The sequence below is a fragment of the Micropterus salmoides genome, unplaced genomic scaffold (genome assembly GCF_014851395.1).
Source record: "Micropterus salmoides isolate LMB-PRFRI ecotype aquatic unplaced genomic scaffold, ASM1485139v1 Ms_hic_scaffold_18, whole genome shotgun sequence".
NCBI lineage: Eukaryota > Metazoa > Chordata > Actinopteri > Centrarchiformes > Centrarchidae > Micropterus > Micropterus salmoides.
In genome coordinates, this window is record NW_024040928.1 from 6,550,652 (window position 1) to 6,570,020 (window position 19,369).

At 38.2% G+C, this 19,369-nt stretch overlaps 2 protein-coding genes across 2 annotated transcripts in view; both read left to right on the top strand.

The window, feature by feature from the left end:
* The window catches only part of snap25a (synaptosome associated protein 25a), a 39,928-nt gene extending 35,904 nt beyond the window's left edge, over positions 1-4,024 (top strand). The window contains exons 7-8 of the mRNA XM_038727747.1: positions 869-1,013; positions 2,457-4,024. Coding sequence (XP_038583675.1) covers positions 869-1,013; positions 2,457-2,525 — 214 coding nt within the window. The 3' untranslated portion in view covers positions 2,526-4,024. The remainder of the gene's footprint in view (positions 1-868; positions 1,014-2,456) is intronic.
* Positions 4,025-10,702: 6,678 nt separating this feature from the next.
* LOC119908445 lies at positions 10,703-13,378 on the top strand. Its single transcript, XM_038726138.1, has 2 exons — positions 10,703-10,855; positions 12,169-13,378. The coding sequence occupies exon 2, from the start codon at positions 12,178-12,180 to the stop codon at positions 13,060-13,062; it is 885 nt and encodes a 294-aa protein (XP_038582066.1). The 5' UTR covers positions 10,703-10,855; positions 12,169-12,177; the 3' UTR covers positions 13,063-13,378.
* The last annotated feature ends 5,991 nt before the right edge of the window (positions 13,379-19,369 follow it).

Sequence of the window (19,369 nt, forward strand, 5' to 3'; positions counted from 1 at the left end):
TCAGGATAACAGAGGTAATGACATTCCCATCAGCCTCAGCTGTACTTTGTGTGGACCTGTTTTTACCCTGAAGTTTATGGCAGTACAATACTACAGGGCTATACCCCTAAACCAATTTGAAGATCTAAATGAAAGTGTTTCCTATAAAACACTACCTACAAACTACAGCTGAGAGTTATTGTTGCCAAAGAACTGTCCTCCTTGACAGCTAAAGAGTATTTATGTAAAGGACACTAGATCATTAAATTTCTTCCAAGAATCCACATTAAAAACATTTAAGCATAATAAATTGAATTGGATCAGTGCTAGAAATCAGGCGATATCATATTTAATACATACTGTGGCATAACTGCACTCCATAATGTGTTGTTGTTCCAAATTAAATTTTTATTGATCATTTTAAATTGTAAATTGGGATATAAAACTATATATACATTTGGGCATCAAAGATGAAAAAGTATAAGTAAAATAGAATATTAACTGCTGTGCACAGGATCCTCCTTGTGTCCAGGTGCCTGGTCTGTGTTCAGACCTTGCTGTTCAGAGACAAGAAAAGGATCAGAGGTGAAATATGGATAAGGGAGCAGGCAGCGACTTCCTGAACCTGGTCCACATGGCAACATGTGGTGTAAATGGTCTGTACTTGTACACAAATATACACTGATGGCAGAGGCTACCATGCAAGGTGCCAACTGCACATCAGAATAGAACTAAGATTCAGTATTTTGCTCAAGGTCACCTCAGGGATCAAATCCCCTTTCTCTACCCGCTCGACCTCCTGAGCCTCAGCCACCTGTGTGTGTGCACTGGTGTTTATGAAGACGTCACAGTATTTAAATCTGCCCGTGTGTGTGTGTGTGTGTGTTAGGGTAACAGATGATGCCAGGGAAAATGAGATGGATGAGAACCTGGAGCAGGTGGGTGGCATCATCGGTAACCTGCGCCACATGGCCCTGGACATGGGCAACGAGATCGACACCCAGAACCGCCAGATCGACAGGATCATGGAGAAGGTATGACACACGACAAGATCTAGATTTCATAGCATTTTAACTCACTTATAGTTAAATTTGGTTTATTGTACATTACAAATCCCCGCAACCCTGTAGGCAGGATAAGCAGTTGACGATGGATGGATGGATGGTACATTACAAATATAATCAAGCCAACTTTGACTTTAAAAGGGATTTTAAATGAATGTTTTATTTGTAAAGATAAAAGTCAATATTATTTTATTACTGATTTTACTGAAAACATTGACTTTTTCAGCGACATACTCTACTGGTAGCACTTGAAGAACAAGTGCACATCACTTGTTCACCTCCACCTTTTTCCTTCATCCACTCCTCCTGACAGGGCGGAAACATGCCAAAACTGGCATTCAGATCATGAAACACCCCATGAAAATCAAGACATTTACTAATATTAAAAAGGATGGACAGTTTTTGTCTGCTCCATTCATAAAGTCATACAGAGAGCGGCAGGACAGGCTCATGGGAGCACAATGCTTTTGTCAATTTTAGCATTAAGTTTGCCTGAAATTTGGACATCCAAATTTATGTCACGTCTCTTCAAATCTCTTTAGAGAATACATTTGAAAAGGTAGAGCACAAGACTGCTCTTATTTAAACTGTAATTAGAAATGTGGTCATTCACATGTGTTTCTCAGTATCTCTATTGATATAGCTGACTGTTAGCGAAGATCAACAGAATGAAATCCTTTCCTGTCCTATTTTAAGCAAGTGGACATTGAAAAGGCATCACAAGCAGTAGAGACCCTTAGCCCTGATTTATGCACATATTATAGAATTGCAGGATTTGTATCAGTTCAACAATCATCCCTGGTAGGAGCCAAAGTGCAGCCACAAGCACTGAGATTTCTGTCCTTAGAGGCCATACATTTTTTTCAGCATTCTCTTATATGACCATGCATTTTGTCTGCAGCAATTGCATGTAGTGTCGACGGGATTTTCGAAATACTGAGATCATGAGTCTAAGTTCCCCTCTCCCCCTAAGAAATTCTCACATTTTTTCAACATTTCATATGTTCAGTTAACCATTGCCTGCAAATTTTATTCTCTAAATGCTGTTTCAAAGCCTTCTCAACACTGACAGAAATACATTTCTTGTAGAGAAATAATGAATTATTGAATCCTTTATTTACTTTTTGGCTTAATAAATGTTAAATTTAAATATAGTGAGTAAAAGTATATAGTGTATTTAGTGGATAGTGACCTCAGTCAGCTCCAGCCCTGTATAATCTTAACTAGGCTGACTACATGCTTAGATAAAAAAATCAACATCACATCTTAGGAATGCCAGTGCTTTCTCTCAGCAACTCAACCCATCCACCACTGCAGAGTACCGAATACTACTAGAACAAAAATAAAATACAATACAGTACAAGCAAACTAATATCATTATCTTCCTTCTTTCTCCCCTTTTCCTTCACACAGGCTGATTCCAACAAGACCAGGATTGACGAGGCCAACCAGCGCGCCACAAAGATGCTGGGCAGTGGCTAAACGCCCTGACCCCAGAGCGTGATCGTCCCGGCGTTCCGTGCCGCACGTCGACAGGCGCTGACATGCTTTCATCATGGTATTGACCTTCTAGGTTTGCACACATGCACATATCACCTCCCTTCCCCATTGTAAATGTTGTTCTGTGTGTCGTCTGTCGAGCTTTTTCAAGATGATTGTCCTCGTAAAAAGATGATTTCTTATACTCCGTATATTATTCTTTCCAAAGGTTGTATATAGTGCTGACTTGATGGCTCTTTAGCTCACCTGTGAAGTTTTTATTCTCTTTATCAATATATATATCATATATATTATATATCATATATAATATATATATATGAAAGTACACTGCTCTGGATGACAAGTATATAATAGGAATGCTATACAAGCTATTTGTTTTTCTTTTTCTTTCAGTATCTCAGTATCGTCTTAGTAAAACTGTGTCATTCCATTTAGGCTACTGTCATGCTCCTTATTTTGGTGTTGTCATGACAAAATGGAGAAGACTGATGGAAAAACATGAGTAAAGATTTACTGAGTGGCACTACAGATGAATCGGATTGCAAAGAGCACTTACAATCAAAGGGCAGTCGTTGGTGCATTTTCCTTCATCGCAATCATACTGAGTTACTGTTTAGACAATGTGCAACTAGACTCTCTGTAGCTGTATTAGACATTGCATTCCAAGTGGTGTGAATTGTGCGTTCTTTGCATGACAAATGGTAGATTTTAGTCTTATAAATAAAACCTGTCTGAAAAATATATATAAAAAATGATAACATGGCAGTAGCAAATTGACAAAACGCATGCTCAGTATTAGGACACAGTTGATCGTTCCATACTCCTGCAAGTTTGCAATAGTGCCACTCTTTTTGTCTCGATAAATGTACCGACTGTGACCATCTCGTTGTAAAATAATGCAAAAGGGATCAAAAAAGTGAGATAAAGATGAAAAAAATATGAGGACTTGGGGTTGTATTGCAAAAAATGACCTGTTTTCTAAATGATTATGCAGTTCAATGATGAAGATGTTGATTATGTGCTGAAAGATGAGGACTGGTTGTGTACTGTAACATAGGTTTTGGATGCTCTGAGAAAAAAAATAAACGTTTGCAATGTAAAGCAAAGACACATATTTCTGAGAGACCTTACTTTTATAAGAAGACTGTATCTGTAAGTTTATTCTCCCCGTGTGGTTTGTTATTGGTAAAAATAATGGTGACATTGAATAACAATAACTATACTCTGAAACAAAAAATTACATACAAAAGGGTTTTTTTGTTGCTTCTGTACTTTAGAGCTATGCACACCAAATCGCCAAAATGTCAAGTAGTTAGAGTAAGGTGATTAAATACCTAAACCTGAATGACACAGTAGGTTAACCCGTGAGATTGATGTCCTCAGCGCATGTAATATTAAAGACTCCCTCTCTGTATCCTGTCAGTGTGTAAAGTGGTGGACATTTTGTAGCTAGCTGAATTGATTAAAAGTAATAAACCCTAGTCGCACCCGTGTCTGTCTTTATTGCTCCTGTGAGTCGAGAGGCTTTTGTCTATCTCTCTAAGGTCCAGGGTAATATTTACAGAAAAACACTGCTTTATGCTTTATGTGTAGATTACCAGTGATGTGACATACAGTGCAATCTCTAAAGAAGAAACAAAAAACGAACAATCCAACACATTTAGAAATGTTTCATGTGAAATAATCAAAGCTATTTTAACATAGACAGAAATTAAGTCCACCACTCAGTGTAAGAAACTGACTGACCTTTAAGGAGTACTAAAATGTGATTTATTTATACGTAATGAAAAAAAGTCAACTTAATCTAAATATTTACTGCTGAATCCCTCTTGCTATTTAGGGCACACATTCCTTTAGTCATCTTGTATAAAGTATTTACAAGACATTTACCTTGTTGTTATCTGTGACACAGTAGTGTTATTCTGATGGAATGAAGCAGCATTGACATGGAGAAATTATTAAAACCTTTTTTTTTAGGTGTGAAAAAATCTAAGATCAAAAACAAGCCACCGCACACTGAAATGACTTTTCTATATTCATTGTGAACAACGCGTTGCACCTACGGCTTCTTCAAGTTCACACAGTGAAACTGCAAAAACATTGTGTTAAATCTGCACTGTGTAGGTCACATGACCAGTAATCCCACTTTCTATTTTTTCCTCATACATTTTTATGTGTTTTTTCATTTTTATAAAATCAACATCTTACAAAAATACTATAATACAAATGGCATAATTTGATTAATATCAAAAAATAAAACATCATCCCTGAGTCACAAGAATAATGACCTATCACATAAGTCTATAGACAGACTCACATGAAGCCAACTGACAAGGAACTACTGAATGCCTTAGGACAGTTAACCTGTGGGTCCTACCTCTGTCCTTCTACCACTGAACCAGACCCAGCATCTCTGCTTTTCCTGAAGGTGAAACACGCCTCAGAGAAAGGTGTCTAATGATCATCTCAAGAAAGAGCTAAAATCGTGTGTTTCATTAAGTCCATGAGGCTCAATCGTGTTCAGTTCATGGATCCAAAATGCTTCCCATCTAAAAAGTTGGTTAATCAGGTTACTCCCTCTTGGATTAGGACTCAATCTTTCAAGTGAAGTAGCCAACCCATGATTATTCTCTTTATAATGTCTAGCAATGGCATAATCTATGTTCCCATTCCTAATGGCAGCCTTATGCTCTTCCACTCTCAATTTGAGATTCTGTTTAGTTTGGCCCGCGTACATTAAGCCATATGGACATCCCATAAAGTTGTAGTGAAAGCCAGTTAGTTTGTGTGGTTTCTCTAAACAGGGGGCTGACAACAATATCTCTGATATCTGATATGTGATATAGAAGCTGATAAATGGCTCAAATTTGGGTCACATTGGGTCACAAAGATGTTCCAATGTTTTTTTATGATCCGTTTAACTTGTCTAGAGATGTTACAATATTCAGAAACAAAAGGGTTATTATTTAAAAAAATGTCTATCTTCCCACAAGTCCATGAATAAATTAAATAAAATAACAATATTTTTTAGGTGTATTTTGTGTATTCTTCCCACTTTGTTCCTCAGAAGCTTCTTATTTGATCTTATTAGATCAATACCTCTCTCACGTCTGTACCCTAAATATGAAGCTCCAGCAGCAGCTGCCGGCTTACTTAGCTTAATGCAGAAACTGGAAACAGGGAAACAGCTAGTCTGGCTCTCCAAAGTAAACTAAATCCAACCTCAGAATTTAAAATGGAACATGTTGTATCCTATTTATTTAATCTGGGGGGGGGGGGGGGGGGGGGGGGGGGGTATTAGGCTTGGTTCCATGGCAGTCAGGTGCTGTTTCCAGTCTATATGCTAAGCATAGCTAATTGGCAGCTGGCTATAGCTTCAGCGCACGGACATGAGTTGTATTGATCCTCTCATCTAACTCTTGGCAAGAAAACCTATTTCCCCAAATCTTTCAGTCCTTGATTGTATCCTTACCTTATAATAATAATAATAAAAAAAGTACTTTTAATATGAACCATACAAACACCTCCAAATAAAATAAAAGACAAATTTAAAAAGAAGGCATCACACAAAAAAAGCTTTCTTAGATAAATGTATTAAGCAGAGAGATAACAGAGATAAAACAGGGAACAGATTCTTAAAGCCTGATCTCCTCTGAAAGATTATTCCACAGTGTAGGGGCTCTGACAGCACAGGCCCTGTCTCCTTTGGTTTTCAGCCTAGACCATGGAATGGCTAGCAACACCCTAACAGAGATCTCAATCTGCATCTTTGCTCACAGGGGGATAAAAGGTCCGAGATGGGCCAGCCCATGCCTGGCCTTTAAAGTAATTAATAACAATGGCCGTTTGTTGAGACTGCCTGATTAAATAAATTAGCAGGCAGCTAGTGCAAGGATGCGAAACCTGGGGTCATATGGTCACAGTTAAAAGCCAAGCTGCAGCATTTTTGGATTTACTGTAGGCAGTGGATTGAGACAGGTTTATAGGGAGTCAAGTAGTTGAGCAGGAGGAGATAAAAGCATGGATGAGTTTCTCCAGATCTGGGTAAAATAAAAAAACATGGATCTATATGTGTCAAATGATAATGAGTTTAATCTGAGCACTTAACGGTTATAGAGCTAGTCAACAATGCACCAGGTGGGTCATTATGCATCCAAAATCCAAATCCAGGTACATGAATGTGCTAATGTGTCAGCAGACACACTGAAAATAAAAAGTTTGGTGGTGCTAAGTCTATATGTACAGCACAATCAGTATGTGTTCATGTCAGTCCAGTTTGTGTATTTTGAATTATGCTGGCCACAGACAAACAAACACAACAAAACACAGACAGACATGGATGGATGGATGGAGCACTGAAGAACAGAAGGACGGACAGAGGTAATCACATCACCTCTGCTCACTGGTAAAAACTTTTTCTCTGAAAAAAAAAAGAACACAGAAACTCTAAATCAACACCTTCAACAGATTGTTATTATCTTTGCTTTCTTTATTTAGCTTTAGAGAGTACAATCATTACAATAAAGGTGCTTTTTACCCCTAGCAATCATACAGAATGCTAAATCTTTATAACATCTCCACATGTAAGAGATTATTTGTTACTATTGTGTGTGCACACCAGATGGTGCTTAGTTAGTTCATGTATTCATTATTTTGTGTTTAAATGCATGTAAACAAATTAACATGTACTTGCATTTCAATAAAGCCAAATGCTAGTTCATTAAGGAAGTTACAAAACATTTTTCCCCCACTTGATTTGATTAGTTGAATTTAAGTGAGTCATTAAAATTAATTAAGCTGATGTTTAGTTGAAGACTGTTTAAATGAGGCTTTGATACGGTATAATGGACTTGTATTAATCGGGTTCAGGATAAAGACGATGTGCCTTACTTTCAGAATGCATTGCATGAAAGTGTTTGGGATGAGATATTAAGAAAACCCCTTCATCTTCATCACTCTGCAGACTTGAGATGCATATGAGTGAGTAGTCCCAAATAAAATGTAATAAAAGGCAGTGCAAGTTCCGAGCCTTCATTTGAAAGAAATGAGAATTTGAATGCTGCTTAGTCATGTTTAGTTTTGACTCTGGGGACAGTAAGCACACCTGCTTCAGATGATCTGATAGGTCTGGACGGTTTATAACATCGCAGCAGATCAGAAATGTATTTTGGCCCTAAACCTAAATCCATGTTTTACTAAACCCTGTTTTAATTTCTTATATTCCTAAAGTGGAAGTGGGCTGATTTTGAAATTGTCTTGATGTGGCTATTAAAAGTTGGTCTGAGATTTCTAGCGTGGTTTGCGGAAGCGACTGAAAGGGAGAACTGATTTTTAATCCTTTCTTCTTTGGCTTCTTCTGTGAACATTTTGTTCACTGCTCCACGAGCTACAGCTTTCAAGGCCACTGTACATCTACACCAAGAATTTAAGGTGCACAGACTGTAGGAAGGGAGTGCCAGTTGAGGAAGTGCTTCCTGTTTGTGTTGCAGCATTATAAAATCAGCTCTGCTCAGCATTTAATAAACATTTGACCTGTTCTGGGGTAAGTAAATAATGGAAAATGTTATCAAAAAATTTAAAGCCAGTTCGGACATGATTACAGCGACTAAAAACTGTTGTAAAATGTAAAATGTTTTATACAGTCTTTGGTTCCAAAGTGACCTTAGATCATTTAAATTATCTCAACTGGCAGATGATACAATTTTTTTTTGTCTAATAGAGAGGAATGGATCAAAACAATTTTCTACTGTATCAGGCTTAAGAATGAACTTTATTATTTACATTAAAAAGATAAACAGACTTAAATGAGCATACTTTCCTAATAAACTACCTTACGCTGCGCACCGCATGACTGACAGGATGGCAGCACTTCTCCACCATCAGCCACTATCGTGCTCACAGTTTTGAACAAACAGGTTAAAGCCGCAACCAGCGAACATGAAACTAGAATTAGACTCTGTATTGACTGCTGCTTATTTGTTTAGCATTATTGGCTTTTTGATGCATCCTCCAATTAGTGCAGCGCTACATATGATAATATGCTTGCTACTGTGTGCCGGCGGCCATCAGTGCGTAAAATAATAACACCTAAATGTTATACCTAGTCTTTGGTGGCGTTTTTCACGCTATTGAAACTCAAACTTTGATGCAATATCACAGACATCTGGGGCAAGTAGTGGACTGCTGTGTATGTTTGTGCGTCAGGGCATGAGATGAGGCTCCACACTGCTGCCACACTGGTCGGCGTGGTCGCTGCCACACTGACCACTGGTTGCAGTTGGTTATATCTACTGTAATACATCTTTATCATAATTCTTTGTTAAAATATTCTGGATTATGCCTATTCTTATTGTTGCACTACTATATATTTCAGTTTGTGTGGTTATACGTACAGTAATAGCCTACATCTATCTATCTTTAGTCCTTGACTATAACAAGGCCTGTGTTATCAGCTGTGAATGAAAGTGTGTGTTTGTGTGTACATCTTTCTATATCACAATACTTTGTAAAAATATACTCTGTTATATCTTATTGATGCACTGTAGGCGTACAGTATATTGCAGTTTGTGTGGTTGTAGCCAATCTACAGTAGGCTAATATATCTATCTAGATCACAATACTTTGATAAATATAGCCTACAATATTATCGATTATGCCTATATTCTTATTGGTGCACTGTATATTGCAGTTTGTGTGGTTAACCTGCAGTAATAAATCGCTCTATCTTTGGTTCTGGCCTACAAGAAGAAGGCCAGTGTTGTCACCTGTGAAGGAAAGTGTGGTGACCACTTGATGGTTGAATCCAAGCTAGACTGATTTTAACAATAAGAATATAGTTAATCAAAAATGAGTAGGCTATATTTAACAAAGTATTATGATCTAGATATATTTGTTACTGTAGATAGGCTATAACCACACAAACCGCAATGTATAGTGCAACAATAAGAGTAGGCATAATCGATAACATAGTATATTTAACAAAGAATTATGATAAAGATGTATTACATAGTAGATGCAACCAACTGCAACCAGTGGTCAGTGTGGCAGCGACCACAACAACCAGTGTGGCAGCAGTGGTCTGTGTGGCAGCAACCCAAGACTGTGGAGCCTCGTCTCATGCCCTCTCTCTAGTAAAGATTAAGTCTGGTTCGTGATGTCTTCTTCATACTTTGGTGTTTTTGAATTGAATAACGGCAACCATGCGAATAAAATACTATCTATTCATTTCCAGGCCATTTTATCAACTTAGTTAGCCATTTAACTTTGGAAAGTATTGTTTAAGGTTTCAAAACTTACAACCTCAATTTTTTATGTTGCATAGGGTATCTTTCCCTAAATAATGACATTTGTTCCTCCAAATGAAATTAAATAAGATTTTATCTAATTATTTGTATATTTCAGTAGGCATTTCCAGTGATAAGGATACATAGATCTTGATATTCCCTCAATATTAGATAGTACAACTCTACCATTCAGTGAAAGATGCCTCATCCACCACATGTTGAACCTTTTTCATTATTTGTTTAATCATAGGGCTGAAGTTTAGGTTATTGCAGAGTTTTTCATTCTTATCACACCCAGGTATGTAACTGGGTTCTTCACAGGGATATCTTTAACTTCTGATAGTTCACATTCCTTAAGTGGTAGCCTAATAAACAGATTTGTTCAAGTTCATTCTTAAGCCTGATGCAGTAGAAAATTTCTCAACACATCTAATTGCTTTGATCCATTCCTCTCTATTAGACAAAAAAAAATTTGTATCATCTGCCAGTTGAGATCATTTAAATGATCTAAGGTCACTTTAGGTCTACTTTGGAACCATAGACTGTGTAAAAACTTGAAACTGACTGTATTACAAGAGTATGAGACACCATGTAGCTCTTCATTTCTTCATGTGGCTGTTGTTTATTAATGGAAAAGTAACAATAATATTCAAAAAAACATATGATTTTACATAATTTATATAATTTCTTAACACATCTATCTAACGAAACCTCATTTCTTGACTGGCAATCGTTTTTATCTCATAGATGACATCTTTGTCCTGTCTCAGGCACCGTAGCTATACTGCTCGCTTGGGTAGAAGGGGGGGTGCAATTCGCAACCCTCACCACTAGATGTCACTAAAACTTTCACACTGAACCTTTAATACAATGGAAGTACCTGGAACACCAGAAATGTGGTGACGCAGTTTAGAAATCCGCCATGTTATTTACGTGGCTGTAGTTTTTAGGGGTTTATATTTGAGAAACAAGGAGTGGCCGGTAGACCTGATCCAGAGGGTGAAGGGAATACGTCTCCGGAAAAACTGGGTCAGTTATCTCTCTTTAAGAATTTGGAATTGAATCATTTAATATCAATATAATGTTAAGTTTAATGTACAATGATTCTAGTAGGCTAATCTGAGTGTATTTGACGGTCTTTGAATAATCTTGAGGAGTTTTGTCTAGATTCTGAATAGGAGGATAAAACTCCTCTAAATTGACAAAATAAGAAAGTTGATCTTAACTGCACTTCTATTTTTATTATTTTCTTTGATTATGACTTTATGTAATCTATATTGATTGTCATTTTCACATATTTTGTACTTTTTGTATGTGTTAAAATTTAAGATACAGACTAATGATTTTGGGCCTCTTGTTTATTACATGAGGGAAACCAGGCCAAGAAAAAGGCACCACACACTGACTTTTGTTAAACTACTACTATTTGCACTTAATACTGGAAACATGCACATCCCTGCACAAATGTACAGCTCTTTCATTCTAAAAACAGGTATGTTGTACAAAGTTTTTATTGTAAATTTTCTATTTATGTTTGACCATATTTTCGTGAACCAACCAATCACAGCCTGGAGGGGGACTGACATCAAAGAAAAAGTTGACATGCTACAGCAAACTTTCTAAATGTAAAACTTGTTGTGCATAAGTGGTTATGATTATTGTTAGCACTTAGCATTAACAAATTAGAGACTAACCACCATGTAGACCATTTTTCTTGCGCAAAGATATAATGAAGTAAAACAACCCACAAACATTAACTGCTGTAACTGGAATCAATACTTTATTAGTGGTAAGCTATATAGTATACTATTACCTTAAAATTATAATGAATTCACTAACATCAGCCCTAATCCAACCTTAACCACAGTGGTGTAATATCAGAAAACCGTTTCATTTGTGAAGCAGTTGAATTTCAACAAATGAGCTGTTGAAATGTTACAAATAATCTATAAACTATCTCTCAGCAGACTATCCAAATAAAGTAAAACCTTTAAGTATATTATTTTATTAACATTAAACTTTTTAATTAATGTTATATTATACTAATACACTAATTTATACTTGTTACTCATCCAGGTTGGGGATGTGCCTCGACCTGAGAGCAACACGTTCCCCTTGTTCTATTTTACATCTATTTGACCAAAGTTATTGTTGTAGTACAAATTTTGTTAGTGTGTGGGGGCGGCGGTGCCAGCCAATACACGCCAATATGTGAATTTGGAGTACAGGCACCTATTTTTTTCCACTTCAAGCCCTGGTCATAATTATGTTGAAGCTCACAGTCATGCTGCTAACTTTATGTCCTATTCTGTTTACTCATGATTTATCTTTCTTGTTTGCAGTTACTTACAATGGCCGGCTACATAACTCACCTTGATGTGTCCCTTCATGAAGATGAGGAGCAAATGCTCCAATCAAAAGGCTTCAAGAAAATCAATGTTGATCTGAACAAAGGGGCAGGAGGAAACTTCATCTACATTTGGTACAAAAAAGTAAGAAGCGCAGCACCAATCACCAGAGTTCAAGTTACATTCAATGATGACATGGGTGTTGGATTGATCAAGGCAGGGTACACAAAGATCCCTAAAGACCTCAATGCTGGAGCAAAAGGTGATTACATCTACCTTTGGTACTTCAGAGGAAGCACAAAGTACGATACTCCCATTGTGGACATTGATGTCACTACAGATGCAGAAAGTGAAGCTAGCAAGTTTAGCCTGGACTGGGAGAGACTGGTCTGTGATCTGAACCGCAAGGCTAAAGGGAACTGGATTCATGCCTGGGTGAAGAGAGAGACACAGACATACATCTGTGATGTCACTGCCACTAATTCCTACGGATCAGACATCGACTACTTTCAGGAAGGTTACATCCGTATGGATGAAGATACTAATAGGGATGCAAAAGGAGCCTTTGTCTTCATCTGGTACCGTCAGACCACTGACCCCGACACTGCACTCAAGGATCTGCAAATCTCCACCAATGGCAACGAGCGTCAGGCCTTTCAGCAGCAAGATTACCAGCCAGTGAGTGTTAACCTCAATGAGGGGACAGGAGGAGACCCGGTGTACCTGTGGTACAAGAAAAAGGAATTTAAAAATCCCATTAAAGGCATCACCCTGCTTCTCAACACAGCTGCTGTTGCAGAATATGAGAAGGCTGGTGTCACTGTCATCAAAAGAAATCTCAACACAGGCAATAAAGGCAGCGTTGAGTACCTGAGTGTTAATCAGTGAAAGCATGAGAAAGCCTTCATGGCAAAATAGCTTAGGAGTTTCAACACTCACTGAAGTGGAAAGCACAGACCAACAATGTTTTTCTATATATATAATCATTAATTAATTATATTACTTTAGTACTATTGGTAATATCAGAAAGTAAAATGCAAAGTATAAGGGTATATGGATTCTACTTTTAAACTTGCTGTTAATGAAATCAATCTATTTCGAATGGGTGTTTTTCAACATTGATGTTAATGATTGATTGAATGAATATTAAGGCTCTAAATCACTATATTTCCTGCTTTTCAATAAAGACTATAGTGTATGTGAAGTATGTTTCCTTCAGACTCTATGCAATAGAAACTTCGCTTGTATTGTCATGTGTTTCCATGCTTGTCAGGAGTTTAGACCAGAACCCAAAAGCAGACAAAGACAATCAGTAATTTTAACAGTTTAATTACAGCTCAGAGGTGTGGGAGTCAGTCAGGGTTTTGGGGGAACTCTCCACAGTGTGTTGGCGGGGCTGAAGTTGATGGCATGGCGGTCATAGTGGGTGAGCTTGGTCCAAAGGCTGATCCAGTGTAGCTGAGAGCATTGGCCGGTGTGGCGGGCAAGAGAGTGGCAGGCAGGCAGAGATGAAGGCCATGTGTTTGAAGACAGAATGGTTTAGGAGTCAAGCAGGCAGACAAAGACAGAGTAACAAGTTGAACTAGGTTGACGGGCTGGTACATACTAATGTGACTCAACAATCCAGCTGAGCTTGTGAGTGGCGGATCCATGCCCCCTTCCCAGACTGGAGAGAGACAGTGAGGACAGACAGACTAAGCATACCACACTCAACCAAGGAATACATAAGCAAAACCCACTCACACACATGTCAGCTGTATAGGCAGAGAGTCAAGGGAGAGAGACAGTGCTGACAAATCAGGGCCCATATTTATCAAAAAAAAGGGGGGTATTTTGGAAAAATACAAATTGCTCACTTGCAAACTTAAGATTAACTTAAGAATTTATTATGATGGAAAAACAATTCATCATTGATCCTGGTGAATAATACATTAGCTAAAACAATGATGCTGAACCACTGCCATGATTTAGCAATTCTTCAGTTCAAGATGTTTTATATCTTAACATTAATATATTTATTTGTGTGTTAATGTGCTTGGCATTAAGTGTGTGCTGGGCATAAGTTCTATAAAGCCTAATTCTTTACCAGAATCAATGTTCCTATTGGGCAGTGGTGGCCCCATACATTTTTCATAGGGGTGACCCGATGGGGCTTGTCTTGGGGTAGCACACCAACACAGTGATAGATGGTCAAAAGTATCTATCTGTTGTCATTTTATTTCACATTAACTATAATGAAAAATATACATGACCTGCTATTGCTATTATTGCATGGACATAATATACACACATGGGCTGTGGGCCCTGAGAACATTTGAGCTGAGTGGCATACACTAATGAAACAGCTATGTTACAATTGCTATAGAGGTCAGAGGTCGCACGCCTCTGGAGCAACTAGGGGTTAAGTGTCTTGCTCAGGGACACAATGGTGTCTCACAGGGGGAATTGAACCCGGGTCTTCCACACCAAATGTAAGCAGCTTATCTGTGTGCCTTCACCACACCGATGTTAGTTCTGTTCAGATGAGTAGTACCTAGGGGCGGGAGAAAAAAACGATTCTTAGATGTGGACATGGAAGATTCTGAATCAATTAACTGTCAAAAACAACAATTATTTAAATGTTAATTGAGAACGTAATGTTGACGGAACGCAAAAGGCGGAACTCGCAGAAGTGCAGTGCCCAGACAGTCTGTGGCATGCACATAACAGAGACCAGGCCGCGTCCGAAAAGTCTTTTTCGCTTAGGAAGGTTCCTAACAGTGATGTGAACCGGAAGTATTTCAGTGGCAGCCATGATAAGAGCTGGTCGAATTCTCTAAAAGCTAAGGAAAGGAGCCTCAAGGCTTCCTTTCATATCTCCTTTAGCATAGGGTACACCGGACCATCCTCTACGAAAGGAGAGAATACTGTCCCACAATTCCTTGCTGCAGCAACATTTAAAGCTACGCACGTTGTCAAACTCAAACCATAAAATCCATTGACCAAATTAAGCAAAATCCTAGTAACACAGGGTTATTATGATACTTTAATAAGACTGACAATTTCCTTTCTTTTGGTTAAATTTCTTTAGGCTTTGCTGTAATCTAATTCTGTTTCAACACCATTTTGTTTTGGATTGTTGAAATGAGCTTCAGGCCTAAAGTGTTGTGTTAGAATTTTCTACAATAAAAAAAAGAAATCACTGACCATGACGGATAAAGGATGTTGATGAGTTACCATTGGCTATCAAGCCTTTTCTCTCTTATGCCATAACTTGCTAATATGCATAGTCTATGTCTTGAACTGTCAATAACTGAGACCCATGCGAGCTGTGTTACTAGTCTTGTAAGTGATCAAAGTGAAGATAATGTTGCAGCGTGCAAGCGTGCATGTATTTCCAGCCTTCAGCAATAAAATTAACTAATTTTACTTCAGTCACAGATGCTGACACCCTTGCATTAATAAAGGCATTAATTAAGCTGGATGACCTCTACATTAAATATAATTTATTATTTCAGTGTCTCCCACACATTGATTTATTTATTTTCCAGTTACTTTGTCATCCTATGGGAAACACTGTATATACACAATAATTGTCATTCATGTTGATAAATTTGGGTGCGCAGGAGGGTGAGTGTGAGCAAGCATTCTCAATGTGACAACCCTTTCCATTATTTGGTGACTGGTAGCCTATAGGCCTGCGCTTTTTGCTATCTTGATTATGAAGTCGGCCTGGACTAATATATTCAACCATGTTGTCCACCTTTAGATGGTCTGCATTAAAACAGGGCGCAGTGTCAAAGATGCACTTTTTGTAGTCCATCTTCAGAACATTGTAGTTTCATCACGGCTGTCACATAATTACGTCACTTGGAAAAGAGCAGTGGGATTCTCTTAGACCCGCGGTCCTCTTTTCCTAAGTCCTTATGAATTCTCCTTCACGTCTTTCCTTGATCACATGACGTTTCCATCGAGGTCAAGGAAAGGTGGTTAGGAAAGATTACCATGGTGACACTAAGTGTCTGTCAGCCCTGGTGTTCCCCCCTCCACCCAAGAATTTGCATTTAATAAATTGGTTTTTTTTTAACATGTATTCATGTATGTTTTGATGTGTATTTAAGTGTAAAGTTATAATCTTGCTGTGGCAAGGCTGGTGGTGGCGCTAAGATGAATCACCACCAGAATCTAACGATCCGACAACGCCACCTGGGGACTTCCACCCCAGGAAATGCTCTATTTCTGCTTTGACTAACCCTTTAAACAAAGACTACACAGGTTCATTGAAGTAATCCAGACGTGGCTCCAAAAGAATAACTCTTTTATTGATAATTGGTAACTGGAGGTGCCTGGAAAAAAGAGGATGGTCAATAATGTAAATAACAATCAAATTATGATGAATATAAAGGTTTATTACAAAATTGGCAAACAAGTTATTTTATTTTTAACAAAGGACACTCCCAGTTATTGAATATTATTTTACCAAACAAAAAGACAGAGAAGGCCAGGGCCAGCTGTGGAGGGGGCAATCTACTTAAGGGTGCGCTCCAGGAGTGCACCAACTTACCCACCGCATGTGCCCACTGCAATCGATAGTCACTGCAAACGGTCACTGCAAATCGTGTCACTACCAAATTGTGCCCCAGTGCCGTTAACACTACAATCTGTGAAGGAACCCACACTAGCGTGCCTAGCCTCCGTGCCTATCACCTACCTAAACGTCACAGAGGGTTACATGTGGCAACCTACAGGCAGGGAAAAGGCAAAGAGGCAGCAATGATAACACAGGGATTTTGTAGTGGAGGAAAGTGTTGGACAAAACAAAACAAATGAAAAATCTGAACTGGAGAGGTTGTTTTATAGTGTTGTTGATGCAGTGCATGGAGAGTTGTGCGTGAGTTTTGGTGAGCTTAACAGCCATCTCGTTGGTGTCCTTGCTGCCTTGGACCCGGAGCCTGACAGAGAGAACTTTATGGATACAGTTTAGGTAAAACCTCTGCTGGAGCTAACAGGTACTAAACTGGTTGAATCAGAGTATATCGTGGGCCTCAGTTTCTTTAGAACAAACTCTGTGAAAGTGAACTTCCTCCAGATGATGGAAAATGGACACTGAGCAACATTTATTCTGAACACCGGCGGAGCATGCTTCATAAACGGAAAGCCCATCTCATCCAACTTGCCTTCGAGAAGGACCTTACCAGGTGATTCAGAAACGAATGGAGAATCATTCATTCACGAGGCGATTCCACTCCCAAAAACATTGACTTCAACTGTATTAAGAACGTGAGTAGGCCAGTTATTACTCTATTTACGTTGCACCCACGGTGGTGTAAATTATTTGACACTGATATGCAATATGTGTGTCATAGTTGATTATGCATGGTTGATTTAAATTTTAACTTGAGATTTGTGACAATTAGGCTGGTATTAGGAAGTTGGCTTATAGCATGCTGTGTTCATAGAACAATGCTGCCCAAGGCTTTAACTGTAATGACATATCTTTAGTAGCCGAAATATGATTGGGCAATAGGCTTGTACTTAAGATATTGGAATTGTTGTGAAACTGCTGTAGCAATAGTTGGTTGTCCTATAGAACAATTTATTGGATGTCATAATTAGGCCCCCCCAAGAATATTAAATGCCTGTCCACTGTTTCTGCTGCCGGCTCTGGAAAGACTAACCAAGACGCTTTTGGTGAGTTTTACTTGGTTTCTGTTAAGTTTGAATGAAATGTGTTTCACAATGAGTTAACCAATTAGTTCGTTGAACGAGAGAAACGTGAATTCCGAAGATGTAAGTTGTATTTTCTCAGTTAGCATACAGGTGTTAGCATACAGTATTTCCACATTTTCTGAGTTTATTTTGTTTATTAGACAAAAAAAACTAAAAAAGCTTGTGTAACGTACCCAACTCGTCTCTCGCACACATCTCCCAGCTAAAAGTACAAGGGGGAGGCCTGAGCTATCGGACTATCACCTCTCAAGGCACAAGTGATAATCCAAGACTCAACGGGCCTTGACTAGCTGGTTAGCATGCTAATTTAAATAGATATCTCGGCAACACAATATGTAGACGTCTTTGACATGAATTGAAAACTGTTACTTCTTCACATTTAATTTAAATTTATTTAATTAAGTTAAATTGAGTTTAATTGAAGTTTAATTGAATTTATTGTAATTTTTAAAATGTTTTCAACAAAAATTCTGGTCATATCTTACATGTTGTACATTTACGCTTGGTTAGATGTTTACAATGAAAGTGAAAAATTAGTTTGAAAAATGTTTATGCGATGCTAACATTTAGCTTTTTTACACCAAAATCTAAACGTTCTTTTTATTTGACCATTCAATACCCAAGTGAAGTGCTTTGTTTCTGCGAGTTCAAATTTAGCTAATTGTGCCATTCGTTATTATGGGAACTAAGGAGAGAGAAAAAACATCAAGAAATGGTGGTACCATCAAACAATAATACAAATCTACTAATAAAACTGACGGTGTTTGAGACATTTGTGGGATGAAAAACCCTAATTATTATGGTACATTGAGGAAGACACAGAAACTTCTTTTTCAGGCCAAATCCTTTGTTTCAGATCAAACAGTGCAGTCTTGGTTCAGAGGCCAAGACTTGAGAAAACTCCTGAGCAAAGAAAAAGCATCAGTGAAAACAAGGGCTCCAATACTGTTCAATCACCAGGGGACTCTCTCTCTCTCCTGTGGTTCATCCATTATTCAGCAGGATAACAAAATACCTTTTGAAGGAGACCAGAGGATAGTACAGGAACACTATGGATTGTTCTGGTTTCTGGAGTGTCTGTAATACATTCTGCCTCATCATCTCACATCGCCTTTAGTCCATTGGTTAGTTTGCTGTTTATGCATCCATCCACCTTCTCTTCAGTCATTTGAGGTAGGGTCCTGAAATCACAGAAGTTAAATGGGGCTAGACCTTGACCTAAAGCGGATACAGAGACTGATGACTGAACTATAGTCAGGACTTATTATGCTGCATACTTGGGACCAAGGCGAGTATCTGTTGCATTGATGACAGATAGGGTAAACTCTCTTTTTATCTGTCTGTTTAGCCAAATAGGGTCACCACAGAGCTTAAGGTGAAATAGAAATCTAGATTTTCAGTTTTATGTGTTTTACACATGAAAATATATAAAATAGGTATTGTGCAGCCTTTAACGCCTTTGCAAAACGCTCTGCTGATAATTTTC

Excerpts from the sequence above, each read along its gene's own strand:
- LOC119908445 (XM_038726138.1), top strand. The coding sequence starts at position 12,178 with ATGGCCGGCTACATAACTCACCTTGATGTGTCCCTTCATGAAGATGAG.